The sequence below is a fragment of the Heptranchias perlo genome, chromosome 29 (genome assembly GCF_035084215.1).
Source record: "Heptranchias perlo isolate sHepPer1 chromosome 29, sHepPer1.hap1, whole genome shotgun sequence".
NCBI lineage: Eukaryota > Metazoa > Chordata > Chondrichthyes > Hexanchiformes > Hexanchidae > Heptranchias > Heptranchias perlo.
The window spans coordinates 30,905,499-30,920,267 of record NC_090353.1 but is presented as its reverse complement, the minus strand read 5'-3'; the positions used below and the strand labels follow the sequence as shown (position 1 = coordinate 30,920,267).

The 14,769-nt window shown below is 43.9% G+C and overlaps 1 protein-coding gene and 1 long non-coding RNA gene across 2 annotated transcripts in view; one reads left to right on the top strand and one right to left on the bottom strand.

The window, feature by feature from the left end:
- Positions 1 to 14,769, top strand: part of LOC137299571 (calcium/calmodulin-dependent protein kinase type IV-like) — a 92,504-nt gene that overhangs the window by 60,953 nt on the left and 16,782 nt on the right. The window contains exons 6-7 of the mRNA XM_067968415.1: positions 8,268 to 8,358; positions 9,214 to 9,288. Coding sequence (XP_067824516.1) covers positions 8,268 to 8,358; positions 9,214 to 9,288 — 166 coding nt within the window. The remainder of the gene's footprint in view (positions 1 to 8,267; positions 8,359 to 9,213; positions 9,289 to 14,769) is intronic.
- LOC137299572 (uncharacterized) overlaps positions 14,024 to 14,769 on the bottom strand; it is a 30,020-nt gene continuing 29,274 nt past the window's right edge. Inside the window, exon 4 of the long non-coding RNA XR_010957926.1 lies at positions 14,024 to 14,251. This is a non-coding gene — a long non-coding RNA (uncharacterized lncRNA). The remainder of the gene's footprint in view (positions 14,252 to 14,769) is intronic.

Here is a 14,769-nt window from a genome sequence, read left to right as displayed (position 1 = left end):
ACAAGCGAGCAGTCGGCCTGCCTGCTTCTGCCTGACAGCTTCGTAGTTTCCTTTACTTTTATATATAGACAGACAGATAGATTATATATATATATATAGATAAATAAAATCCCAGGATTATCCTTGATCCAAATGTTATATTAAAGAGGTGGGAATGGGCAAACAAGTATACAAACCCTCATACTTCAGGTCATGACTGGATTCAGAATGTACGTTAATTTATTTACTGGGTTTCAGTTACAAACCTACTAGAAAGCAAACCAGTTCCATCACCTCCTCTGTATACACAGAATTGGAGTCACCAGCGTGAACTATACAAGGCAGCAATGTGACACAGGGATACAGTTGTGCCAGATTAAGACTCTAGTGCACTTTTAGTAATAGGGTCAATAATGCATCATTGAGGAATGGATTAAGTCATAGTAAAATTAAACCCCTGAAATAATCCCCATCTGCCACAGAATTTGTGGTTATGCTTATCCTGGAAACAAGTGGTGATCTAATTTAAGTGTTTAGATGATTAAAGGATTTGATAGGGTAGTTAGAAACTATTTCCTCTGGTGGGACAGTCCAGAACGAGCATAATCTGAATTTTAGAGCTGGCCGTTCAGCGGTGATGTCAGAAAGCACTTCTTTACACAAAGGGTAGTGGAAATCATAGAATCATAGAAAGTTACAGCGCAGAAGGAGGCCATTCGGCCCATCATGTCCTTGCCAGCCGCAAAAGAGCTATCCAGCTTAATCCCACTCTCCAGCACTTGGTCCGTAGCCCTGTAGGTTATGGCATTTCAGATGCACATCCAAGTACTTTTTAAATGAGTTGAGGGTTTCTGCCGCCACCAACCTCGCAGGCAGTGAGTTCCAGACCCCCACCGTCCTCTGAGTGAAAAAAATTCTCCTCAGCTCCCCTCTAATCCTTCTACCAATTACTTTAAATCTATGCCCCCTGGTCGCTGACCCCTCTGCTAAGGGAAATAGGTCCTCCCTATTCCACTCTATCTAGCCCCGTCATAATTTTATATACCTCAATTAAATCTCCCTCAGCCTCCTCGTTCCAAAGAAAACAACCCCAGCCTATCCAATCTTTTCTCGCAGCTAAAATTCTCCAGCCCTGGCAACATCCTCGTAAATCTCCTCTGTACCCTCTCTAGTGCAATCACAACTTTCCTGTAATATGGTGACCAGAACTGTACAGAGTACTCAAGCTGTGGCCTAACCAATGTTTTATACAGTTCTAGCATAACCTCCCTGCTCTTATATTCTATGCCTTGGCTAATAAAGGAAAGTATCCCGTATGCCTTTTTAACCACCTTATCTACCTGTCCTGCTACCTTCAGGGATCTGTGGACATACACCCCAAGGTCTCTTTGTTCCTCTACACCTCTCAGTATCCTCCCATTTATTGTGTACTCCCTTGCCTTGTTTGCCCTCCCCAAATGCATTACCTCATACTTCTATGGATTGAATTCCATTTGCCACTTTTCTGCCCACCTGACCAGTCCATTGATATCTTCCTGCAGTCCACAACTTTCCTCCTCACTATCAACCACACGGCCAATTTTTGTATCATCTGCAAACCTCTTGATCAAGCCCCCCACATTCAAGCCCAAATCATTAATATATACCACAAAAAGCAAGGGACCTACTACTGAGCCTTGCGGGACCCCACTGGAAACGGCAACTTTCAGCAGCATGAGTATTAAAATTTCAGGCCTAGTTGATCTGCAGACTTACTGAAGAGCTCTGGTGGAATTCCACCAATGGCAAATAGCCGCAGTAAATCTGCCAAGTGAAGTTTGGTATTAAAAGTTAAAAGCAGGACAAGATTCCTACCATACTTAAAGCTTTGAAAGCGGGATTACAATCAACACACAGCAGGTTTGAGCAGACACATCCTTTTGAAAATGAATTGGGATATACCAATTTAAAACAGCAGAGTGCTGCTTAGGATGAGCCTCGAGTTCCTTTTATCAGCTCCTGGAGATCAGGGTTGGGTTAAAAGTGGTTGAAGGTTCACAAGTAAAATGAATCACTGGAAAATTCACAAAAAGGCAGAGGCTCATAACAAGTACTCTCTGAAGTGACAAGTTGTTTGAGGGATTTTATCTCTGCTTTTGAAGACCAAGCTCTGGAGAGCAGAAAGATTTATGCCCCACTATCTCAAAGCCTCGCTACATGTCGTTTAGAACTTTAGCTAGTGTGAGATATTCATTCTCAAAGGCCTTTACCTTCTAATAGAGACTTTATTTGTGATTTTGCAAGGCTCCATCAGCAGTGCAGAGCCTCGCTGGGGTTGAGTGTGGGCTCGCAAAATAAAGACATGCATGTTGCAGTCAGGAAAAATGCCCAGATTTTAGAGGCAGTGCTGATATCTAGCACAAATTGGGTATAAAAAATAATTAAATTACCACAATGGACCTTGTGGTTTTCTCACCACTTTCTCATCAGCAATGCCGTTCACCCATTGGAAACAGGTACATGTGTGTGACGTAGCCTTTTTAAAGGTGAGTATCACTTTTTTATTTTCGGTGGAAAGGTTAGATATTTTTTGGCTGATTATATTGCTTTATCTGCAGTTTTATTGGAGCATCATTTTTATTGCTGTTTAGGCCTGAGCTTTTGCATTGCGAGACTATTAATTCCAATTCTGTTACAACAGTTTTGCTTCCAGTTGCTATTTTGTTTGCAGCAACCAAAGTGGGCAGGATGGGAGTCTCTTTGGGGGTTCCAATTGTGTTCCTAGATTTGGAGGTGTTCTTAAGGCATAGAAAGGCAGATGTGACTGTACCTCCGATGATATGTGCTCGTCCGCCCTTACCCCTAGATCCACATTTACTGGTCTAGATGGTCCCTCCTGGCACGTCAGCATCTGTCTTTGGCTTCACAAAGGAGACGGCGACATAATTATGCCGTCTCTTGGAGGCAGACCTGCAGACAACATACACAGCAAAGATGGCTCTTCCTAGAGGTGTGAAAGTCACTACTGCATTAAACTTTTACGACACTGAATCCTTCCAAGCCCAAACAGTGACCTATATTGGATCAATCAGTTGGCTGTCCACAGCTGCTTGAAGCAATTGGCCTTGTATGCAATGGCCAACATGTTCATCACTTTCCCTACGGAGAGGAGGCACAATTTATTTTGGCTGGCAGGGTTTCCAAAAGTGCAAAACATTATAGATGGCACCCAAGTACTGTATAGACTGTTGAGTCTGGCTACCAGCTCCCAACAGGCAGGGTACACTACTGTCTGCAAGCCAATTGGGCAACCCTCCTCAGAGCCATCAGTCATCAAAGGGGTCTGGGTGCTGTGCCACTCCATCGTTTGCCCACAGACTATTTTGTGATTCCACACTGGTTATCCTTTTTTTTTATTATTCTCAGGGTGTGGGTGGCGCTGGAAAGGCAGCATTTATTGTCCATCCCTAGTTGCTCTGAGAAGGTGGTAGTGGGCCTTCTCCTTAAACCCCTACCCAGCACTAGTGGGCTACAACGAATAGGCGCAGATGTCGCTGATTCTCAGCTCCCTCCAAATTCAGCACAGGGGGGAGCTTCTGGTCTGGGCCTGGTAGGCATTGGACATGTAAGTGACATGGCACTGGAAGCAGATCCTTCAAGGACATCGACTCCACTGAGAAGAGTGGCATCTCGGTTCTCATGGTCTCTGTTGGTACAGTCCCTACCACAAATCTCACAACCTCCTGACAATGAGGTAGTATCATGTAGAAGTAAGAAGTTAGGGTCACAAGTGAAAAGAGTGAGTATCACACAAGGAGTAGTCATGGTGGTAAGAGGCAGCTGTAATAGGGCACAACAAATGGACAAGTTGGTATTAAACAGGTAGTTTTCCAGGGAGGCCGCTTGTCCTTTTTTATATTGTGATTGATGTTTGTAAGTGTTGTCTCCCAGAGAGGATATTAGAGGGATTGCAGATTAGCGGAATGGTTGTCTGGGAGCAAACCAAGGGATTGACTTCATTGGAAATAAAAGTAGGGAGAGATCTAAAACGGGCTGCTGACTAGTTATCACCCGCTTTACACTATTGCACAAAGTCAAGATCTACCCCTCTGTGTGTTGAGGTGGGCAGTTGCAAAAGAATGTGGCATAAGCAAGACATTTTTTGCATGTAATATGAAATAATGAGGGGAGGTATGGTTTTGCAACAGAATACATTAACCTTTTGAAATGGTATATTCATTGAAGGTGGGCTATTCATTACTGGAAACCAGTTGTTCGGTAGCCGGAGAATGTAAGCTTGCATTTATTTTTAGTCTATGGAGTATCACTAACCTCCAAAGATGCACAGAACACCACATTTCATTTCCCAGCTCTGATGTCTGCAGGACAATGCAGGGGGTTGCTAAGCAACAATTAATTGGTGAGGTGAAGGAAACCGAAGGAGAATATGCAAAAACAGATTTGGTGAATGGAGAATATCGAGACATTTTGAAATTTATTTTGATACATTCAGTCCTTTTATTTGAACAATAAAACGTTTGTACCATTTCTGGTTGCCAGTGCAAATATCTGGGCACACAGGTTTCTTCAAAGAAACCATCCAGTGCAAAGAAATTGGCTCACACTCATGTCTTACATATGCTTCTGTAACTTGACAGATGCTGCCGTGATTAAGTGTCATATTGACAAATACTCAGTGTCTCTGACATGCTCGAAAGCATAACTTTCACAGAAAAGCAATGACATTTGTGTGGGCTTCTTGGCACAATGGAAATGGAAGCAATTACTGAAGTCTCAGAGTTTAGCTCAGATTTTTTTCAGAGGGGTTATTCTATATACTAGTCGGCCTCCTGTGATATTGCACATGGGGAATCAAGACCAAGTGCAATATGCAGGTCAAATAGGGTTAGAAGGTGGGGAGATAATTGGACCCTGACAGGTGGAAGAGGATGGGAAGGGGAGAGGGAGAAATGAGGAGAATGGGGTAGGGGGACATCGCAGGAAGGGAGAAGAGGAGGGAGCTAGAGGAAGGGGGAGGAGCTTGGGAAAAGAGGAAGGGGTGAGTAATGCTGGGCCGGTGCTGATTTTCTTGTGCAAGGTGGGGTACAATGGGCCAGGGTTGATTTTCTTCACGACGGGTTAGGGAAGGGAGACTGGGATGGAGGAGGAGAGGTGGATGGGAAGGAGGATGAGGAAAGGGGAAAGTGAAGGGAGTGGAGGAGAATGAGCAGGGGAACAGGAAGTGAGTGGCTGGCACTGGGCCAGAGCTGATTTTCCAGTGAGATGGGGTTCAATGAGCCAGGGTCCATTTTCTTCACAGTGGGAGGCAGGGGAGTTGCACTGGGCTGGGGTTCATTTATATCTCTATGGGAGGGGGAGGAATCATTTTCTTCGCAGTGAGGAAGGACGTTCAGAGGGTAGGCTTTTGGCTCAGTGTGGGAGGTCCTGTTCCTTCTGATTGTGAGGAAGGGGAGGACATTGGCTAATGAAAGGGGGAGGGAAGAGAGGCCTGAATTGCTTAGCATGGGTGAAGGAAGCCCTAGTTGCGGGGAGTAAGGAGGTCTGAACTGCTTCTTATTTGAGCGGGGAACCCAATTTGGTTCCCAGTGTGGGGTGGGGGGCGGGAAGGGATTGGCAGGGAGTCCAGAATTATTTCTAGGAGGGAGAGGTCCAAATTGCTTCTCAATGGGGTTGGGGAAGAGGCCAGAATAGATTCTCAACAAGGGAGGCCTGAGTTGCTTCAGAGGGTGGAGAGGGGAACGAACCCAATTGGCTCTGATTTGAGGGGAATCCCTAATTGCTTTTCGGTTGGGGGAAAGGAAGGTAAGCCGGAAGTGGTGCTCGGGTTGGTGGGCAGTTGTTAGCCATTAAGGGGTGGGATGATGCCGGTGAGTACTAAATCATTTTGGAAGGGAAGATCTGGAGTTTTTAACATAGCACTTTGAAGAACATGATAATCTCTTTCCAATTAAATGCAGTTCACTTTGGGGCCATTTAAACGCAGTTCCACTACTGAGTGGGGCCAGGCAGTCCATCATGCTCTCCAACTGTCGCTCTGAGGTTTCCATGTGTTACCCCGGGCTGGAGGGCAATGTCTCCCCGCTCAGGTAGAACCTGTAACGGACCGAGTCCTCCAACTGCTTATGTTTTTATCTAGCACTTTGAAGATCATGACGAACCTATTCCAGTTAATTGCATCAGGACATTTAGCTGTGCTTCCATACTAAAGGCTGTTAATGCTGTCACTTGCCTCTTCAGTCAAGAAATTGCCTTTGGGGATATCAGCAGTTTTCATTTTTTGCCAGTTGGACAAAGTTTAAACTGAGAGAAGGCTTTCAGAGCTCATATGGAGAATTATTGAAAATAATCAGGATAAATGCCACTTCAGAATTTTGGGAGGGGTCAGAGAATACAGCAGCCTGTCACATAACATACGGGATAGTCCCACTTTACTAAGTGGGTCACATAACGTAACCCGCATAGCAGCACCTACAGACACAGTTTATTAAAATGTTTGTTAAAATGTGGCCACTCAAAAGTTTTTAATATTTAATAGATTTTTAATTTAAAGGAATATTTACGCTGTAAGATGTAAGTGACGTTTGCTTCACTCAGCACAGCACATTACTCTGATAATCAGTTCTCACTCCTGATCACTGTTGACCCTGTGCTGGAAAATATGTGGATGTGGACATCAGGTAAGGACAGAATCCGTCTTGACTATGATACCCTCCATCTCGAATAGATGGAGCTAGGCTCATACGTGAAGAATGGCCACTGGGGCGCAGTACTGAAGGGCAACTCGTGCCTGAAGAACTACACCACAGCTTAAATTGGAGACTTAAGGAGAAAATGGAGGGGGGAGAAAATGAGATGCTAGTGCAGCTCACAAGTGACTTTGTTGTGGAGCTCACCCTGGCCTGTGAAGTTCAAAACTGTATTTCACTGATTTCCCCTAAACCTCCACCAAAAAAAAATCAAAAGAGTTTCCTTATCCTTAGACAGGTATTTGTTTTTTTTTATTCGTTCACGGGATGTGGGCGTCGCTGGCAAGGCCGGCATTTATTGCCCATCCCTAATTGCCCTCGAGAAGGTGGTGGTGAGCCGCCTTCTTGAACCGCTGCAGTCCGTGTGGTGACGGTTCTCCCACAGTGCTGTTAGGAAGGGAGTTCCAGGATTTTGACCCAGCGACAATGAAGGAACGGCAATATATTTCCATCCCTAATGCAAGATACTTGTGCACAACAAAATGTCCCATCTAACACCATGTGGGAGCTCCATCATCACAAGGACTGCAGCAGTTCAAGAAGAAGGCCCACCACCACTTTCTCAGGACAACTAGGGATGGGCAGTAAATGTGTCTTGCCAGCGATGCCCACAACCCAGGAACAAATAAAAAGAAACCTAGAATGCACTGGATCACCTGAGTGTAGTGCTAATGGAGGAAAATAAGGTGTGTGTTCCAATCCACCTGATCTTCTAGTATTTGCTGCGTTCAGGCAATCCATTGTGCCCATGTGCAGATCCAGGAAAATCTCCTCTATTGAGTCCCCATTAACCAATGGGTCGAATTATAAATAGATGGAATTGTGGAATGTGATCCCCAAAACACAGAAAAAATTCCCAGAATTGGATTTACTAGAAATGGAATTTGATTTATTCATTCACTGTAAAACGGTGGCCTTGCCCATAATTTGGTGTAAATGGGCAGCCTTATTCAGAGAAGTCATTAGGATGGCTGGTGGGGATAGAAAATTGACATGAATGCATTACAAAATGTTCTGAGGTTACTAAGGTGGAGTAAAAGAAGCTACAGATTACTTGGGAGAGCTTTTGCTGGTACAAGCACAACGGACTGAATGGCCTCCTTCTGTGTTGTAAGATTCTATGATGATACTGGGTGCTAGAAGTCTCTCATTTCCCAGCACCTGGCTGAGGGTTCAACCGCCTGTACAGGCCAGCAGTGCAATCTTAGCACGGGTATCTTTATAGATCTCTGCCAACACATTGCAGTCATGACTTTTCAATAACTGTGATTGTTTCTAAGTCATAATTGTAATTTTCAACAGCTGTGCATTTCTCTGTTGCTGCCAGTACTCGAAAACTCACGTGTAATGCAAGCAGGTTGATACCACAACACTGGTCATTGTATAACTGCTTCAAGCAGAAGACTGCAATTTACATACATTGTGTAAATGATTAGAAACAAAGAGCAGTAGCAATTGACCTAAAGCATTTTCAGGTGCAAAATCAGGGTACCCTTATTTTGTTAATGTGAAATGCTGATTTCTTTCTCAAAATCCTTTCAGTATTTACATGAGAATGGAGTGGTCCATCGAGACCTCAAACCAGAAAACTTACTGTATGCGGATCTGTCATCAGAGGCACCACTGAAAATAGGTACGTCACTTTAAACTAATTACGAGTAATTAAATAAAAATACAAAACATTGGAAATACACAGCATCTGAAAAGAGAAGACAAGCTAATGTTTTGGGTGCAGACTCCTTCAGATCTCTGACATTCTGACAAAGGAGGTCTAATTTCCTGATAGGTAATCTCAGTGGGTGAGAAAATCAGCTCTTGGATTTCTACACAAAATGTTAGCCTCTTCAGATACTGAACAACCTTCCAATATTGTCTGTTTTTATTTCAAATTTCCAGCACATGTAATGTAGGAAAGTTGTAATGTATGAAGAAACTACAACAGTGACTACACTTCAAAAATACTTCATTGGATGTAAAGGGCTTTGGCACATCCTGAGGTCATGAAAAGCGCTATATAAATGCAAGTCTTTCTTTCTCTTCCTAATAGAGGTCCTCTTGTGAAATGCACCATTCTGCAAGGAGACCTGTCAAGATTAGGAAGCAGTTTCCCCTCTATACTTTCTGGGTTTTTTTTAGGCAGATAGGGATTTTTCAATTATAACTAAATAATTCACTGATTTTTTTATAACTGTACTGTTGCCCTTAGCGACAGAGTGCCATCTCTGACGTGGAGTTACTTGTACCTTTCTACTGCGCCTAAAAAGCAATTATTAAAGTAGGTGCACAGGTCAGCGGGCTGTCGAGAACTTCGATGCTGGCTTATCAGAACTGATGCTACCATAATAATTACAATTAATTTCTCATAGACAGTGACACAAACCCTTGTTTTTATGATAATGACAAGCACAAAAGGCATTGTACAAACTGAATCTGCACCAAGATCCTACCTTGCTGGCTTTAGTTACATTTATCTTTCTTGTTGTTTTAGCTGACTTTGGTCTGTCCAAAATTGTGAATGAGCAGGTTGCCATGAAGACAGTTTGTGGGACTCCAGGATATTGTGGTAAGTGGATAGGATTTATTTGAGTGTCGAATGAAAGTTATGACATTTTGATCCAAAGATACTTGAGGAATCCAACCTATCCAAACCATCTGCTCGCACAAGAAAAAAGCTTCCTCTGAATTGAGTGCTGTTTGTTAGGAAGGAGGGAAGCAAGGAATCATGGTGAGAGTAAAGTGTTAACTGGAAATTTTTTTATATTATTCCATGGGAGCAAATTACATTTTCACAATGATACTGGAATAGTCCTATGGGTCTAAGAATCAAAGTAATTCAACTACGGAAATTATCACTGAATGGCTAACAGGTGTACTAGTTTTTTTTTATAAAATTGATTCAAATGCAGCACCAACCATCATTCTGTCCCACAGTAGAACATATCATCTAGCGCCTGGAAAATCCAGGCATTCATTTAACTTAAGCAAAAGACAGCTAAAACTTGTGCATGCTTTTCTCAAATTAAAAAATGGAAACTAATTTTTGCTGTTGTGATATCTTCTCTGTTATATATTTCAAAGAGAATTACCTGTCAATAAAGTCCTGATTTTAACTGGAGGCGACGGGCGAACATGGCAGGCGTCTCATTTAAATAGACCAGGCTGACTCCCACCCGAACCCAGCGTCCAAGGCGTCAGGCTAGTGGGCGGGAGTCGGGCGAACACGTAGGGGGCTATGGCCGGAGACCGCTGGTTGTGGGGGTGGGGGGATGGACAATTGCAGTCAGGGAAGAGAAGCCCGAGGCCTTAGGTTTCCCTTTGGGGCCTGGAAGAGCACTCTTGCTGCTCCTGGCCCACAAGGAAACCTTTTTTTTAAAAATTACTTACGTTTTTGGTTCTCTTTTCAGGCTCCTTCGCTCCCAGTGCTCCTGGCAAGGCCGGCACCGGGTGCCGAAAGCGCCTTTCCACAGTTAAAATATAGTCGGGGTCCGAATTACATCATCAGACCCTGACTTTTGAATTTCAATGAGGCTCTTGCCTGCCTGATGTGCAAGTCCCGTTGGCTAGCCAGAACATGCCTGTTAATGGATGAGCAGAAATTTCCTCCAACTAAATATTGGGAAGACCAAAGCCATTGTCTTCGCTCCCAGCCACAAACTCTGTTCCCTAGCCACCGATTCCATCCCTCTCCCTGGCCATTGTCTGAGGCTGAGCCAGACCGTTCGCACCCTTGGCCTCCTATTTGACCCTGAGATTGGCTTCCGACCCCATATCTTCTCCATCACCAAGATCGCCTACTTCCACCTCCGTAACATCGCCCGTCTCCACCCCGCCTCAGCTCATCTGCTGCAGAAACCCTCATCTATCCCTTTGTTACCTCTAGACTGGACTATTCCAATGCTCTCCTGGCCGGCCTCCTATCTTCCACCCTCCGTAAACTCAAGCTCATCCAAAACTCTGCTGCCCGTATCCTAACTTGCACCAAGTCCCATTTACCCATCATTCCTGTGTTCGCTGACCTCCAAGATCTCTGCGCTCCTCCAATTGTGGCCTTTTGCACAGCCCCGATTTTTATTGCTCCACCATTGGCGGTTGTGCCTTCAGCTGCCTGGGCCCTAAGCTCTGGAATTCCCTCCCGAAACCTCTCCACCTCTGTCTCCTCCTTTGAGACGCTACTTAAAACCTACCTCTTTGACCAAGCTTTTGGCCACTTGTTCTAATATCTCCTAATGTGGCTTGGTGTCAATTTTTGTTTGATAATGCTCTTATGAAGCTCTTTGGGACGATTAACTACATTAAAGGCACTATGTAAATATGAGTTGTTTTTGTTGTTAAAATAGTGCGTTGTGTGAGGCCAGCGAGGAACGGTTATGTCACTGCAAGGATTTTAACCCTTCGCATGCCCCGTTCTCATCAGGCGCGGGAGGTTAAAATTGGGGCATTATAGTGGGCATAATGCTAACGCTGTAGTTCCAATCACATAACATGATAGAACTTCAAGCCTTTCATTATCTTAATCATAAAGGGGAAGGGTGAAATTAGATTGATGTCAGGAAGTTTTATTTTCACACAAAGAGTGATCAATACTTGGAGCAGACTTCTACATAGGATAATTGGAGACAAAGACCTTGGAGTCATTTAAGAAACACTTGGATGTTGTGATGAGTGGGGGGCTACATAATTTTTTCTTCAAAATTACATTCTTCATCCATATCTACCTTGTGATTACAGTTTCCTGTATGCCATCTTTGCTGCATAATAGTAAAAAAAATCTTAAAAGCAATGTAAATGGCAACAATTTTTTCCAGAGACTTAAGGTAGTCTTTCAATTTTGCAGCTCTACTACGTTCATTAATCAATGGCCTGAACTTTACTCTTGCAGTTGATTAGTTCTTCCAAGTTGCTGAAATTGAATGATAACTTAAGACTTGCAATCACACAACTATTATTATATCTATATCTAACTATAATCCATCGCTCTATATAATTTACTAAATTTAGTAAGTGTTTGTACATTCCATTTAAAACTCCTATGTAAATCTCTTCATATCGGAAATCCCATTATAAAAATGTGCACATTTCTGCACCCTCGGCTGTGAATGGAATTTAAAGTGAAAGGTGTCACATCACACATATACTTCTAGTTTGTAAAGGTTTTCTTTAGAGCTTCATATTTGCTTAAGTATTTTTTTTATTTTTAATTAAAATTTGCCTGTTTCTTCCCTCTCTATTTGAGCTTTCCCCTGCTGTTTCAGAGGACTAGCAAGGTTTCCGCACAGGGCCCGCTCTGCCTCCTTCCTGATGTTTCAGCCCCATTGGTAATCCCGCTCCATCTTCTCTCCTGCTGGACTGCAACCCTCCCTCTGCCTGTTCTCGGGCACCTCCTCTGCTCTCGGACCCAGCTCATTGCCTACTTCTTCAGCTTCACTGGCTCGTCTCGTCCACGTTGACTAGCTCGTAGCCCATTCTTGGCCGTTGTCCACGCCACTGCTCCACCACCAGCGGCCTGTTCTGGGGAGGTTCTCCAAGCCACTGTTCTTCCCCTGCCAGCCGGCAGGTCTGCAGCCCGTTAGTGATCTTTCCCACTGACAATGAGCTATATATTTCTCGTGGAAGAGTAAACACAAGAAGGTGGTTCAGTTTAAAATCCTCTTGCTGGTATTGAGCTTCTTCTGCAATATTGCTCTATCACGTTTGAACTTTCTTATTCGTCTCCTTGTCTTTGCTTGACTCCTCCAGTTTCCGTCTCTAAGGTAGGTGGGGCTGCAGCACTGTAATTGAGTTCTCTTAACTTGCAACTGCGTGCTAGCTGGCACTGTGATCATGTATTCACAGCACTATCCTGCCTGAGGCCAAATGGATTTTGGCCTCTTATAAGTGCCTGTGATGAGCTTCCCCCTTTGAGTGGAAAACAGCTTAAAGTTTCTTACGCGTTTTGAAAGTTAAAAAAAATAATTAATTTTAAAAATTAAGCACTTAGAAAACTTGAAAGACAGATTCCTGCTCAGCTTCTAACAGCATGAGGGTGGATAAGGGATGCTGTTTAAACAAAACACAGTTTGCCATATATGAAAATCCCATAGATTTTTAATTCTGGGGAAATAACAGGAAAGGTTGTCCTTCACCACTCCCACCCAAACGCTGATGGCTTCCCTCCCTCTCTACTCCATCCTACTGACCATTGCCACTTCCGACATCACAGAGCACCCACGTCTTCCCCCTCCCCACTCCATCCTACTGCCTGGTGCAGCTCCACTGTGCCTTTCCCCAATCCTACTCCCATTTACTACCTCTCAGCGCTCCACAAATCCTGTGCACCTATGCCTTCCACCCTCAGTTGCTTCCTACTATCTCTCACTGTTACTTGCCGTTGCCTTTCCCCAATCCCTTTTGCCACTTGCGTATCCATCCATTGCCCCCTCAATTCGTACCTGTCCCCGACAAAAATCCCGATCACCATCCTACTCTCCTCATACCGCAGTACCGCACTCCAAGTTCCACGACACCCTGATACCCCCTCCCCAAATTTTGCCAAATCCCACAACCCCTTCCCAGTTCTCCAAAACACTAATGCCTGGTCCAGTGCTCTGACAGCACATATATTGCCCTCTCAGACCTGGACTCCTTCGCCCAACCACACCCCAGGATCTAATTTCAAATACTCATGGATATGAACACCACACCTAAGCATACCCTCCCAGTACTGCCACAACTTGGGGGCCCATTCCACCATCGCAACACCCTGACACACTACTCCCAAACCCTGGAAATCCCACCCACTACTCCCATGTCCCTCCACTACCATCTCAGTGTTCTCACACCTCAAGACCAACTTTCAGCACTGACACCCTGACCCTCTCCCATTCCTTCCAAACCCTAGCACCCCTCTCCCACTCAAACCACACCTAGATACCCCTTCCAACTGCTCCCAAATACCATAGCCCTGCTTCCATTTATTGAAAATTAAATAATGGTTCTGCTAACTTGAAAAATAAATACCTGAGTAAATGTATTAGAGTGAGGGATTCTCTGTGAGTCAAAGTTTTTTTGGACCTTCCAAGAGCTGAAGTAAAATCCAAAATGCTCTGGTTGGTTCTTGTATATCTCATTGTGCAGTTGCATTTCTAAAGTGTGAGACAATCATAGACGGAGCATTGTTTTGTGGCCTTTTTTTGTTATGGGAGGTATCAGATTTGCTGCCTTTGTTGCAATCTTTTTCCTGTCACAGTTAACAGCCATTATGACAGTGAAAAGATTAAAACCAAGGTGGTGAAGATGAATCAAACAGCCCTCAGTAAAGATAGGATTTAACGTTGTCTTTTTTTATTATTTGTTCATGAGATGTGGGCATCGCTGGCAAGGCCAGCATTTATTGCCCATCCCTAATTGCTCTTGAGAAGGTGGTGGTGAGCCAACTTCTTGAACCACTGCAGTCCGTCTGGTAAAGGTTGTCCCACAGTGCTGTTAGGTAGGGAGTTCCAGGATTTTGACCCAGCGACGATGAAGGAACGATGGGATGGTCTCTCAACCTGTGTTCACGTCAAGATTCACAAATTAGCAAGTGTGGATAAATTTATTCCTATTTATCCTTCCTGTTCATTTCAGATCTCTAGAACGAGTGGAATATATAAAGCTTGCTGTCAGTGAATGTCACACTACTACAGAGAAAGATCTCCTAGAGCACATTTTGAAGATGGTTGTCTTCTGATTAAAGATTACCATAGTAATACATTTCCCATTGCTCACTTTCCTATTTCCTGCTGTCAGCCTGCTTGATTGGCATAAATGATTGCCACCATCACAATATAGTATTTTTAAAAAGCTCTTCACTTGTGGGAAGAACAGGCCAATGCTCTTAATTTTTGGACCCGAGCTCTAGATTTTGTTAATTTTATTTGATAAGCCTTGTACAACAATGACATCTAAGGTTCAAGTCCACACATTAAGTGTTGGCTTGCTTTTCCATAGCTAGATAATAACATACTACAGGAAATAGTCAACACTGTAGAGACAATTATCCTCTGTCGCCCCCTACCCTGGTTCCTGA